Source organism: Chiloscyllium punctatum, chromosome 22 (assembly GCF_047496795.1).
Source record: "Chiloscyllium punctatum isolate Juve2018m chromosome 22, sChiPun1.3, whole genome shotgun sequence".
In the NCBI taxonomy this organism is placed as follows: domain Eukaryota; kingdom Metazoa; phylum Chordata; class Chondrichthyes; order Orectolobiformes; family Hemiscylliidae; genus Chiloscyllium; species Chiloscyllium punctatum.
In genome coordinates this window covers 50,774,167-50,787,896 of record NC_092760.1, presented here as the reverse complement: position 1 = coordinate 50,787,896, position 13,730 = coordinate 50,774,167, and the positions used below count along the sequence as shown (strand labels likewise).

The window sequence follows — 13,730 nt, the reverse complement described above, 5'->3', positions numbered from 1 at the left end:
CACTAATTATGAACAAGACTATATATCAATTTCATATAATCAGGTAGCAAGAAAAGTAAAAGTGCTTGTCACAGTCAGGATCTTCCAGTGTTAATGCTGTTGGTGCCATGTCTAAAGCCCAGCAGTACATCACTTAAGATGTTGCAAGCCAGGAATGGGTCATTTACTGTTGTTTTGATGAAATGGTCCAGAAATGGTCTTTTCAGTCAAGAGGGATCTGGGTATGCTTGTGAAGAGGAAAGCAGTGCTGTATCTTGCTAACTGACAATGGAAGCAATGCCATCAGAACCAGCTCACCTGGACCTGATCAGTGGCCCAGTTCAGTGCTATATTTCAGGTAAAGTGCAATACACAATAGTAAAGGAAGGAGGTTAATGATCTTCCATATTATACATCACACTCACCAATCACTCTAACACTGTATGCACCTCTCAGTAACGCTTTGGATGACTTCTTTCATACAGCATAAATCATGTCTACTCAATGGTTCTCAACTATATGATTTTTCCTGACCTCTGCACTTCCTACTCACTCACTGGAGACACCTCACCACTTCTCCTGCTGTATGAAAAACTGTGCTACTATCCTGTTCCATAAAACTCAATCCATCCTTTGATCGCATTGTAACAGCAGGAAGAAGTATAGCAGATGGACTATAATGTGGAAAAATGTTACATTGTTCACTTTCGCAGGAAATATGAAAAAGCAGATTATCTATATGGAGAACGATTGCAGAAATCCAAGAGATTTAGATGTTCCACTGCATGAGTCACAAAACTTTTGCATGCATGTTCAGCATGTAATCAAGAAGGACATGAGGATACTAATTCTTATTAATTGAGAAATTGAATATAAACACAGCAGGCATCTGGACACTGAAAGCAGAGTTATTGTTTCAAGTTTAGTGACCCTTTGTCAGAACAAAAGTAAAGATACAAGTAAGGATGTCCTGCTTCAATCGTACAGGTCACTGGTGAGATGACATCTTAAAGTTTTTGTCTCTTTATTCAAGAAAGGATCTCAGTGCTTTATAGTTGGTTTACAGGAGGTCTGATTTAACTGGAATGAGTTGATTGTCTTATGAGTCGAGAGTATGGTGCTGGAAAAGTACAGCAGGTCAGGCAGCATCCAAGGAGCAGGAGAATCAACATTTTGGGCAAGAGCCCTTCATCAGGAATGAGGCTTGTGATAAGATAAATCGGAGGTGGGGGTGGGGATGAAGGGAAGACAGAAGCTGAGAGTGCAATAGATGGATGAATGTGGGGGTAATGGTGGTAGGTGGAGCGGATAGTTGGGAAGGAAGATGGCACCGCCCTCATGACCTGTCCTAGCTGTCCATCTTCCTTCCCACCATCCACTCCATCCTCCTCTGACCTTTCACCATTACTACCTATCGCACTCTCAGCTATCTTCTGCCCAGCCCCAGCTCCAACCCCCACCCAATTATCTCTCCACTCCCTTGGCTCACAAGCCTCATTTCTGATGAAGGGCTCTTGCCTGAAAAGGTGATTCTCATGCTCCTCGGATGCTGTCTGATCTGTTGTGCTTTTCCAGCATCACACACTCTACTCTGATCTCCAGCATCTGCAGACCTCACTTTTTCCTGATTGTCTTATGAGGTTAGGTTGGGTTTGTTCCACTGGAGTTTAGAAGAATGAGGGGGGAACCCGACTGAAATGTATAAAGATTCTAGTCTTGACAAGGTGAATGTGGAAAGGAAATTTTCTCTTTTGGTCAGTAAAATCTAAAGTGCACTGTTTTAAAACTTGGCTTGCCTTTTTAAGACAAAGATGAGGGGCTGTACGATTTTGGAACTTCACCCTTGAAGGTGGGAGAGGCAAAGTCATTAAGCATGTTTAAAGCAGAAGTGGATAGATTTTAATTAGGCAAGGGAATCAAAGGTTACCAGGGGTAGATTAGAATTGGAATTTGAAACACAACAGACCAGCCATCATCTTTTTGAATGGTGGAAAAAGTTCAACGGGCAGAATGATTCATTTCCAGTCCTATTTTGTACATTTGTAATTATCTTGCACTTTTGTAAGTACACGTGCATCGCATGCCTAAATTGTCTGCTTCAGTGCCTTTGTTGCTGTTGGAGCTGGTCAAGTTGCACCCATGCAAGAAATGACAAGTCTCTACAGACATCAAGGAAGAAAGTTGTTGTAATGGCCAGGCATTTCTCATCTCTCACAAGAACCTGACTCCTTGACTGCAGATAGCAATACACATTGCAGATCCTTGAACAGTGTTGCTGGTGATTGCAACCAAGGTGTTGCATTTTAACAAGGACAACTCAGGGGCTAAAAGCAACGTGCAGGGAATGACCTAGGGCTTGGCCTATACACATCTTCCACACACACCATTTCACAGAATCCGTGATAATTGTGCACATATCTGGAGGAAACGATTAAATCTATCAGCTTTTTAAACAAATGCACTGTCATTCATGACTGGCATATGGAGAATGAACAGTTCACATGTTCACTTTGCATCATATCACAGTGGTATGCCAAAAAGAAAAGCTGCAAAAAGCACTGCTTATGCTTAAAAACTGTTTTATCGGATACTCAGAAATTTCAGCGCAATTTAGTTGTCTGTGAGCAGTCTGAAACACTGAAGGCTAAAACAATGATAGCAAAGTTAAAAGGAGGCGCCTCAGGATTCTGCTCAACATGCTGCATATCATGAAAGACTTCACTGTATAACACTAATATCATATGTCGACTGAAGCCTGAACAATAACCTAACCAAAGTGTTCTGTAATGTTAGCGTCATCTCACTGACTGTTACTTTTACTCCAATGGTCAGTAGTAGCAGTGATGTGCAGTCACTTGAAAGTGGATTACCTGTAGGTATCAAGTGTATAAATGCGTGGATAACAAACCAAACCATTTATTCAGCAACAGAAAGGTTTAAAGATTGCAAAATAACCAAGATATGGCGTAATTTGCACAAGGCAAAGGCTGCTTGCCTTATAGGTTACACAATTAAAAGATGCCCCACCTAGCTCAGTCATCCTGGAAATGTGTTTTAATTTGGTTTTCTCAACCGTCTCAATCAACAATGCATTGCTCTATTTTCAACTAAAGGATGAGCCTCCTGGTCAACATCTTGACTCTCATCTTTAACTTTATCCTCTAAGCATTATGTTGATCCTTCATTTTCTCCTTATCCAGGACATCTCTCTCTATACCTGTATTAGCTCTCACTGTGAAGGACACAGCATGCCACAATAATGGAGCATATTTTCTGTTGATGAACTCTGCAATTGACAGGGAGCTCTCAAAGAAATTTGGGTGCAGTCCAAAGCAGCCTGCGCCTGGGTAGCCAGATGATGGTGAGGGAATCCCACTGCCGGTGCTTGACTCTCCTCATCACAGGTAAAGACATGAACCGGGACGGTTTGGAGAAAATGGTATCAATGACTTTCCAATGCATTTATGGATCAATAATTGGGAGATACCACATAGGATAGGATGGTCACCCAATCCTTCTAGCATAAGTCCTACTCCATCAGATGACAGAGTTCGGGATCAATGGTCCAGGAAATCTTTAACCTGTGCACCTGCACTGTTATTCCAAATACTGTAGAAAATGACATTGTTATCTGTAGATGTGGACCTCAACATTCTCTTCTGTCCCCTTGGAAGATCTTCACCTGCAGCTTCTCCTTTTGGAGGCTGTCACAGCTGCTGGAGGTGGAGGTTCTTGCTATGTCTGCTGGACGTTGAAACTGCCCTCTCCTTTAATGCTCTCTGTGCATTTGAAGCAATATGACAAGGACTTCAACCATGCCAGACTTCTGAGCAGATAATCCGAAACAGAACAACATTGTACTAATATTCCTGAATGAATTGTCATGTTATGACTTGATCGTGTGACATCATTTGAAACCTTGGTGGCAATGACATTCCTCAATAAAGGAGCTCTGAAGTATGCATCCTTATCCAAATTTATGTTGCATAACCAAAGTGATGATGCTACATTGGGGGAGTGGAATTCCTGCAATTAGCCCTTGTTATAGCTCCACTCTCCCTAAAACAAAAGGCATGCTTGCATATCACAGACCATGTTCTTTCATACTTATAGTTCAGTGTGTGAATGCAACAGCTCCAAAATGTTGTTTCCACTGTTAGGTATGGAAACAATTTTAGGTTTCTCTTTTAAGTCAGCACCTAATTATATTTGCTGAGCTAATACAAGGACGCAATTAGTGCACACAATGTAATGGACTTGACTGCTTCTTAAGGCCACAATTTATAATGTTCATCTTGGACAAATGATGGGTTGTGTGATGCCAGGTGGGTTGCATTGCTGAATCAGTGGATACATTATTAATTTCATTGCCTTTAGCAGGAGTTGCCAGGTGGGTGGCATTGCTGAATCAGTGGATGCATGATTAATGTCATTGCCCTGAGCAGGGCCACAAATTCAAATCCTTTTACATTGCTCCAAGAAAAAAATTAAAAATTATTTCACCCAATCTACATGTGGTGGTAGCCATTTGGTATCATTAATGCACAGTTGATTTTGGATCAAAGATAGCAATGAGTTGACTTTGTATCTTTGAGTGACTTGTAGACTCCACCTAAGATGCAGGATTATGCCCTGCATCCTTCATATTCCATTTTGCATTGCCGCCTGCGTTGCTGTTTGTGTTGCAGTTCCTGTGGTCCCAATGACCTTTCACCCCTTCAGTGTTTACATTGAGCTCCTTTATTTGATTCTTTATGTTCCCAGCATAGCCTCAAGAGGGGACAGATTTGAGTTGTCAGTTTCTTGTTGGCCAAATACTCTCCTGATTTAGAGGCCAGACTGATTGTGACTTTTGAAATCTGACCCTTGAATCTCCCCATCCTTGCCTGTGCTCTATCAGATCCCAAGTTTCTATTTTGAATTTGCCCCATCGACTGTAAGCATTCCCGTCCTTGATCCGAACCAATGAAGCCATCCTCAGAGTTTCAAAGTTTCCCCAAGACCCCACGATTGACCCTTATTAAAATATGATGAAGCTGAAAGTTCTGAAGGAGATGGACTACACGTCATAGTTCTGAAGGAGAAAGCTGAGGAGATTGTGGAGGCATTGCTGGTGATCTTTCAGGAACCAGTAGAGTCAGGAAGGATGCCAGAAGGTTGGAAAATGACTAACACCTTGTTTAAGAAGGGAGGGAGGTAGAAGATCATCAATAAACAAAACCAAGAACTGATCATGGCCTGTACTGAATTGACATGTAATGACAACCCTTGAACGAGAACAGCCCATCCCTGGCCGATATCTGCACTGCATCCTGACTTGTTTACCTGCAATTGCTAGACTAGTTGGACTAGGTCTGTGGTCTGGCCTTGGCCTGATCCCCAGGCTGCAAGGACACAGATTCCTGAACTCCAGTAGGGTCAAACATCTGACTGATTGTGGCTAACCCTCTGGACTGATATCGGCTAAATCCCTAGATTGACTGAGGTGACATTCTTGACTGAATATAGAGCCCATGACCCCACAAAAGACTGCTTTTCTTTGACTTGCAGAAATAGCCATTTGCTTGCAGCACAAGCAGTGTATTTACTGCATAAGCTTCTGATACATGCTCTAGGTATAGCTTGGATGCAGCACACATCCACCCCCTTGACTGTTCCGTGCTCCAAACCATGACAAACTGCCTGCCTCTCCCTGTGTGCTGTAAAACACAACTTCTCCTTAACTTAGTCCTATTTTACCATGCACTTCCAAGTACTTTGCAATCTCATCCGTAATAATTGACTCTCAAAATCTTACCAACTAACCAAGCTAACTAGCCTATAATTTCCCGATTTTTTCCTCCCTTCTTTCTTAAATAGGGGTGTCACATTAGCTAATTTCCATCCTCTGGACATTCCCTGACTCCAGTGATCTCTGAAAGATTGCCACCAATACTTCGACAATCTCCACAGCTTTCTTCTTCAGAACCCTGGGATGTAGTCTATTTCTTCGTGGGATGTATTTCTGTTATGCTTCCAAGTTACACCTAGAAACTCTTGTCATTGCTGTTCCACCGTCTTCCCTGCTAGGCTCTCATTCCCATCAATTCTGCCCAGCTCCTTGTGTGCTTGTAGTTATCTTCATTCAAGTGTAATACCATTAGATCTGATTCTAGCTTCTTTCTCTCAAAGTTCAGGGCAAATTCTATCATATTCTGGGGTTTTTTACCTTAAGCTTCCTAATCAAGTCTGCTTCATAAGGAGTCATTTAGCTCAGCTGGCTGGATGGCTAGTTTGCAGTGTAGAATAATACCATCAGCATGGGTTCAATTTCGACAGCAGCTGAGGCTATCATGAGGCACTCTCCTTTTTAACTTCTCCCCTTACCTGAGGGTGGTGACCTCGGGTTAATCTGTAACCAGTTGTTTCTCTAATGAGTGAGTAGGACTAGAGTGAATTTAGGCGTTATGGTGGCACAGTGGCTAGCACTGCTGTCTCACAGTGACAGGGAACCAGGTAGGATTCCAATCTTGGGTGATTGTGTGGAGGTTGCACATTCTCTCTGTCTGTGTGGCTTTATGCCAGGCACTCCAATTTCCTCCTACAGTCCAAACATGTGTGGTTTAAGTGGACTGGCCACACTAAATTGTCCATAGTGCCCAAGGATGTGCAGGTTAGGTAGATTAGCCATGGTAAATGTGAAGTTATAGGAATAGGCTGGGACTTGGCTGGGTCTGGGTCTGGGTGGGATGCTCTTTGGAAGATTGGTGCAGATGTTTTGATTGACTGAATGGCTTCATTCCCCACTGTTGGGATTCTATGGTTCTATTCTATGATTACACATCGCCAAATCCAGAATTGCCTATTCCCTAGGAGGCACTACAACAAGTTCTCTTAAAAAAAACTCTCTCACAGACATTCCACAAATTGCTTTTCTTGGGATCCACTACCAATCTGCTTTGCCCAGTCCACCTGCATATTTAAGTTCTCCATGATTATTGTAGTACTGCTTTTCTTACATGCCTTACCTATCGCCTGATTTATTTTCTGTCCCATATACTGACTACTGCTTGGTGGTTTGTACAAAACTCTTTCTGTTTTTGCAGTTGCTCAACTCTACCCATTCAAATTAAATGCTCTCCTACTCTCCATCACTTGCTATCAATTTCACCATCCATCTACCTAACCTCTTGATAGGACTTGTATCCTTGGATATTTAGTCCCCAGCCCTTATTCCCTTGTAGCCATGTCTGTATGACAGCTATAACATCGTACCTGCCAATTTCAATCTGTGCTAAGAGCTCACTTATCTTATTTTGTGTATTGTGCACATTTAAGTACAGAATTGCTAGTCCTGTGTTGACCAGTTATCAGTTGTGCCTGAAGTTAGATTCCTGACCCTTTCCAGACTCTGAAAAATGTGTTGCTGGAAAAGCGCAGCAGGTCAGGCAGCATCCAAAGAGCAGGAGAATCGACATTTCGGGCATAAGCCCTTCTTCAGGAAGAAGGGCTTATGCCTGAAATGTCGATTCTCCTGCTCCTTGGATGCTGCTTGACCTGCTGCGCTTTTCCAGCAACACATTTTTCAGTTCTGATCTCCAGCATCTACAGTCCTCACTTTCTCCTTTCCAGACTCTGTCCTATTTCTTGCTCTGGAAACTTCTCACCTTTAATGACACACTTCCTTTGTGTCTGCATTAAACAGCTTGGCAAGTCAAAAGTAATACGAGCCTTGTAACGCTGATCGAGGGGGCAAATGCAAAAAGGCACTGCATGGCAGGAATGCTATGAGCATCCAGGTAGGGTCAAAGTGAAAAATGCTGTAGGGGCGAGTGAAATGGCTGGAGATGCAGCCTGGTCCAGTCCACGAGCTGGGAAAATTACAATTCCGCCAACAAGAGCAAAACAAATACATTCCAGAACTGTTAAAAACACCATAAATTTTACATTTCCAAGCTCCAACATAAACAATAAATGTTAATTTAGAAAAGAATGGCTATCCAAAGAGTGTTGGTAGCATTATAATGAAACAACAGGTTTTGAAAATACCAAAAAGAGATCATAGAGCTACTCTCTCATTAGACAGATGACTGATGATTGTTTAACCTGCAGGTCACCATCCATCAGGCAAGGGGAGAGAATGAGAAGGACAGTCCTTCATGGGAACCTCAGCCAGTGCAGGAATTTAAGCAATGCTGTTGCATTACTTTGCACTCCATCTAACCAGCTGAGCTAACAGACCCTCATTCTTTGAAAATACTATTACATGAATAATTAAAAGAGATATAGTTAGTTAGTTTGCAGATGATACCAAAATTAGAGGAGTAGTGGACAGCAAAGAAGGTTATCTCAGATTACAACAGGATATTGTTCAGATGGGCCAATGGGCTGAGAAGTGGCAGATGGTGTTGAATTTAGATAAATGCGAGGTGCTGCATTTTGGAAAAGCAAATCTTAGCAGGACTTATACACTTAATGGTAAGGTTCTATGGAATGTTGCTGAACAAAGAGACCTTGGAGTGCAGGTTAATAGCTCCTTGAAAGTGGAGTCGCAGGTAGATAGGATAGTGAAGGTGGCATTTGGTATGCTTTCCTTTATTGGTCAGAGTACTCAGTACAGGAGTTGGGAGGTCACGTTGCGGCTGTACAGGACATTGGTTAGGCCACTTTTGGAATATTGCATGCAATTCTGGTTTCCTTCCTATCGGAAGGATATTGTGAAACTTGAAAGGGTTCAGAAAAGATTTGCAAGGATGTTGCCAGGGTTGGAGGATCTGAGCTACAGGGAGAGGCTGAACAGTCTGGGGCTGTTTTCCCTGGAGCGTCAGAGGCTGAGGGGTGACCATATAGAGGTTTATAAAACCATGAAGGGCATGGATAGGAAAAGTCTTTTCCCTGAAGTGGGGGAGTCCAGAACTAGAGGGCATAGGTTTAGGGCGAGAGGGTAAAGATATAAAAGAGACCTAAGGGGCAACTTTTTCATGTAGAGGGTAGTAAGTGTTTGGAATGAGCTGCCATAGAAAGTGGTGGAGGCTAGTACAATTGCGACATTTAAAAGCCATTTGGATGGTTTGGAAGGGTTTGGAGGGATATGGGCTAGGTATTGGCAGGTGGGACGAGATTGTGTTGGGATATCTGGTCAGCATGGAAGAGTTGGAACAAAGGGTCTGTTTCCATGCTGAACATCTTTATGGCTTTATTTCAGCAATCTTTTACGGTTTTCTAAGAGCAAACATTGACAATGTCAGATCTTAAAGTTTCCAAATTGGAACAAAACAAAACAGCACTACTTTAAATGCAATAATGTCCAACAAATAAGAAATCTCTATTATGCACTTCTATTCATCACAGTTAGTAGCCAGTTCCTGTTATAATAGTTCCCATGTTAATGCATTGGTTAACAGAAAACAGAGTGCCAAGATAAATAGGTCAATTTCTTGTTGGCAAAGTGTAACTATTGGGGTGCCACCATTATCATACTAGGGCCTCAAGTACTTATAAGCCACATTAACGACTTAGATAAAAGAACCAAGTGTATTGTAACTAAATTTGCTGACTATAAAAATGAATTTTAAGAAAGTAAGATCCAAAGAGGACATAAGGAACAACAGATTTTGTCAGGAATGATAGAAAAACAGATTATTATTTAAAATGAGAAAGACTGCAAAACATCGTGGTACAGAGGTATCCTGATGTCCTCACATGCGAATGAAGTTAGCATACAGATACAGTGAAATGGAGACAAATGGAGCTTCAATAATTATTGGATGGGGTAAAATAAAAAAAAAGGAAATCTTGTTACAACTGAATGGGCCAATGTCAAGACTAAAAAGACTTCTGCACATGATTTTCATTTTCTTACTTGAAAAAAAGATGTACTTTCATTGGAAGCAATTCATAGTACACTCAATGGTTATCTGCTGAGATTGCTAAGGAATATCTTATGAGACAAGATGGAGCAAGTTGGGTTCATAGTCATTGGAGTACAGAAAAATGAATGGGCCTTTTAGGTAGCTGTTGAGAGGATGCCTGCAACCATAAGAGGAAATCAGAACTAAAGGATGGCTCTTCCATCTAAGGTAGAGATGGGGAAGAATTTTATTTCTCAGAGAATGTGAAGTTTTCAATTCTCTATCCCAGAGAACAGTAAAAGATGGATTATGGTATTATCTGGGCTGAGTTAGAGCGCTTTTTGATCTTTAAGTTCAACGGTTACAGAGACGAGACAGGAAAAGGTTGCAGTGAGCTCAGCAATGATTATATTAAATCAGACAGCATGTTTGAAAGCCTATTGCTGCTCCTTTTTCTTGTGTTCTTGCTAGAAAATCAGGTCATGTAGTATTAGAAACAAATTGCTGCATTTTCCAAACTTTAAGCGCAAAACTAGAGCAGCTTCAAATTATACCAGTTGAAAATCTCAAACTGTAAACAGTAAAACACATTTCTCTGATCCTTTATAAAATTACCTGTGTTGTAATGTCCATGCCATCCTCTAAGCTTACCATCACCGAGGAACCACTCTCAAGTAGTTCTGCTATCACCACAGCCAGTTGCAATATTCTGTGTATCTAAGATATCAAAAGTAAATATGATGAGGCTTATGCTTCCATGTGGACCTGTTGGACTATGGCCTCGTACTGTGTGATTTCTAACATTTAAAAGGCATTCTGGGTGGGTGTATGAATAGGAAGGTAAAAACAATGACTACAGATGCTGGAAACCAGATTCTGGATTAGTGGTGCTGGAAGAGCACAGCAGTTCAAGCAGCATCCAAGGAGCTTCGAAATCGACGTTTCGGGCAAAGGCCCTTCATCAGGAATAAAGGCAGTGAGCCTGAAGCGTGGAGAGATAAGCTCGAGGAGGGTGGGGGTGGGGAGAAAGTAGCATAGAGTACAATGGGTGAGTGGGGGAGGGGATGAAGGTGATAGGTCAGGGAGGAAAGGGTGGAGTGGATAGGTCGAAAAGGAGTTAGGCAGGTAGGACAAGTCCGAACAAGTCATGGGGACAGTGCTGAGCTGGAAGTTTGGAACTAGGGTGAGTTGGGGGAAGGGGAAATGAGGAAACTGTTGAAGTCCACATTGATGCCCTAGGGTTGAAGTGTTCCGAGGCGGAAGATGAGGCGTTCTTCCTCCAGGCGTCTGGTGGTGAGGGAGCGGCGGTGAAGGAGGCCCAGGACCTCCATGCCTTTGGCAGAGTGGGAGGGGGAGTTGAAATGTTGGGCCACGGGGCAGTGTGGTTGATTGGTGCAGGTGTCCCGGAGATGTTCCCTAAAGCACTCTGCTAGGAGGCTCCCAGTCTCCCCAATGTAGAGGAGACCACATCGGGAGCAACAGATACAATAAATGATATTAGTAGATGTGCAGGTAAAACTTTGATGGATGTGGAAGGCTCCTTTAGGGCCTTGGATAGAGGTGAGGGAGGAGGTGTGGGCGCAGGTTTTACAGTTCCTGCGGTGGTAGGGGAAAGTGCCAGGATGGGAGGGTGGGTTGTAGGGGGGCGTGGACCTGACCAGGTAGTCGCGGAGGGAATGGTCTTTGCGGAAGGCGGAAAGGGGTGGGGAGGGAAATATATCCCTGGTGGTGGGGTCTTTTTGGAGGTGGCGGAAATGTCGGCGGATGATTTGGTTTATGCGAAGGTTGGTAGGGTGGAAGGTGAGCACCAGGGGCGTTCTGTCCTTGTTACAGTTGGAGGGGTGGGGTCTGAGGGCGGAGGTACGGGATGTGGACGAGATGCGTTGGAGAGCATCTTTAACCACGTGGGAAGGTAAATTGCGGTCTCTAAAGAAGGAGGCCATCTGGTGTGTTCTGTGGTGGAACTGGTCCTCCTGGGAGCAGATGAATAGGAAGGATATGGGCCAAGTGCTGGCAAATGGGAATAGATTAGGTTAGTATACCTGGTTGGCATGGATGGGTTACACCAAAGGGTTTGTTTCCATGCTGAACATCTTTATGACTCTACACTTTGAAAGTAGTCCTGTTTTAATGACATAACCAGATCATATACATTTCTGTGACACAAAATATATTAAACAATTACATGATAATAATGTAGCAAATACAATTTACTTACAAATTGATATCATGTAATTGTAGCTCAATTAATTCCACTATCTACAGCAAAGCTGGTTTTATACAGATTCCATCTTGGGACAAAAGGGAAAATATACAAGGTATTCCAATCATTTTTTAGATAGATGAAATGTATACAATTTGGTTTGAATGTTTATAATTTATCAGGTGTGATTATACATTAACTATTACATTTATGATTTTCAATGAAGAATACCACCCAACTTCTAGACAAAATGACCTCAATTTGAAGACAAAAGACTGAAGCTGCATCCTCTGGATTTTACAAGGGTTAAAGGTTAACTTTCTTGAAACATAAAATTCTGAAGGGACATGACCTGGTGGATGTGGAAAGGATATTTCCTTTTGTGAAAGAATCTAGAACTAGGGGTCATAGTTTAAAAATAAAAGGGATACTCATTTAGGACAGAAATGAGGAAAACCATTCACTCCGAGGGTTAAACATCTTTGGAATTCCCATCCTCAAAAAGCAGTGGATGCAAAATCTTTAAATATTTTTAAGGCAGAAGTACACAGATTCTTGAATACCAAAGGGGATGAACGATTATCAGTATATGGTATACGGAAATGTATACTTGAGGTTAAAATCACATCTTATTGAATGGTAGAGCAGGTTTGAAAGGCTCTGGCCTACTTTTGCATACATTCATAACCTTGACAAGTAAAATAATGTTCAGATTTTTGACCATATTTAAAAGCTATATTTTTGGTGGTGACTTAAAATAGCTTCTGCAATAATCTGGCATCAAGTTCCTTATTGAATGTTGTTCCAAATGTACCCTGTCCTAATCAGAAAGGAAAGCCAAAATAAATCCCAAGACATAGTTTCCAAGTTAATACTTCGCTGAATAGTGGAATATTTCAACACAAACTGTGTCACTGTGTTTATTGATTTGCAGTTAAGATAAAAAAAACTTTTGGAGACAATGCCGTATAATTAGCTCTAAGATGAATAAATGAATTACCTGCAATAGCCATTCAGATTCTCCTAGTAATCTGTACAAAGTCATGTCCGCATCACTAGGAATTGTGCTGGGTACACATGCTCTCATGAGCTTTTTGAAACTGGCTTTCACCTGACGAATATCACAGTAATCCACAGGTATCAGCTCACAGTTAATTGCAAGGTCAGGTTTAAAGCCCTGAAAACAAAAATAATGTTAACATCTCAAAAAGTAGTGAAACAAAGCTATTTTGACTCTACGTGCTTGTGTAGGTACAACTACAATCTTCCTTGCTTGAAACAACACAGCCCACTGAACAACTGCAGAGGGAAAGGATGACTAGACTAAGATTTCAGAAGGGAAAGAAGATCAAGAAAACTTGGGAGACCTTTCTTAGCTGAAAAATGTGTTGCTGGAAAAGCGCAGCAGGTCAGGCAGCATCCAAGGAGCAGGAGAATTGATGTTTCGGGCATAGGCCCTTCTTTAGGAATGAGGAAGGTATGCCAAGCAGGCTAAGATAAAAAGGTAGGGAGGAGGGACTTGGGGGAGGGGCGTTGGGAATGCTATAGGTGGAAAGAGATTAAGGTGAGGGTGATAGGCCGGAGAGGGGGTGGGGGGCGGAGAGGTCGGGAAGAAGATTGTAGGTCAAGAAGGCGGTGCTGAGTCCGAGGGTTGGGACTGAGATAAGGTGGGGGCAGGGGAAATGAGGAAGTTGGAGAAATCCGCATTCATCCCTTGT

At 42.2% G+C, this 13,730-nt stretch overlaps 1 protein-coding gene across 1 annotated transcript in view; it reads right to left on the bottom strand.

Moving 5' to 3' along the window:
- The window catches only part of sbf2 (SET binding factor 2), a 568,047-nt gene that overhangs the window by 24,890 nt on the left and 529,427 nt on the right, over window positions 1-13,730 (bottom strand). The window contains 2 exon segments of the mRNA XM_072592265.1: window positions 10,425-10,526; window positions 13,013-13,189. Coding sequence (XP_072448366.1) covers window positions 10,425-10,526; window positions 13,013-13,189 — 279 coding nt within the window.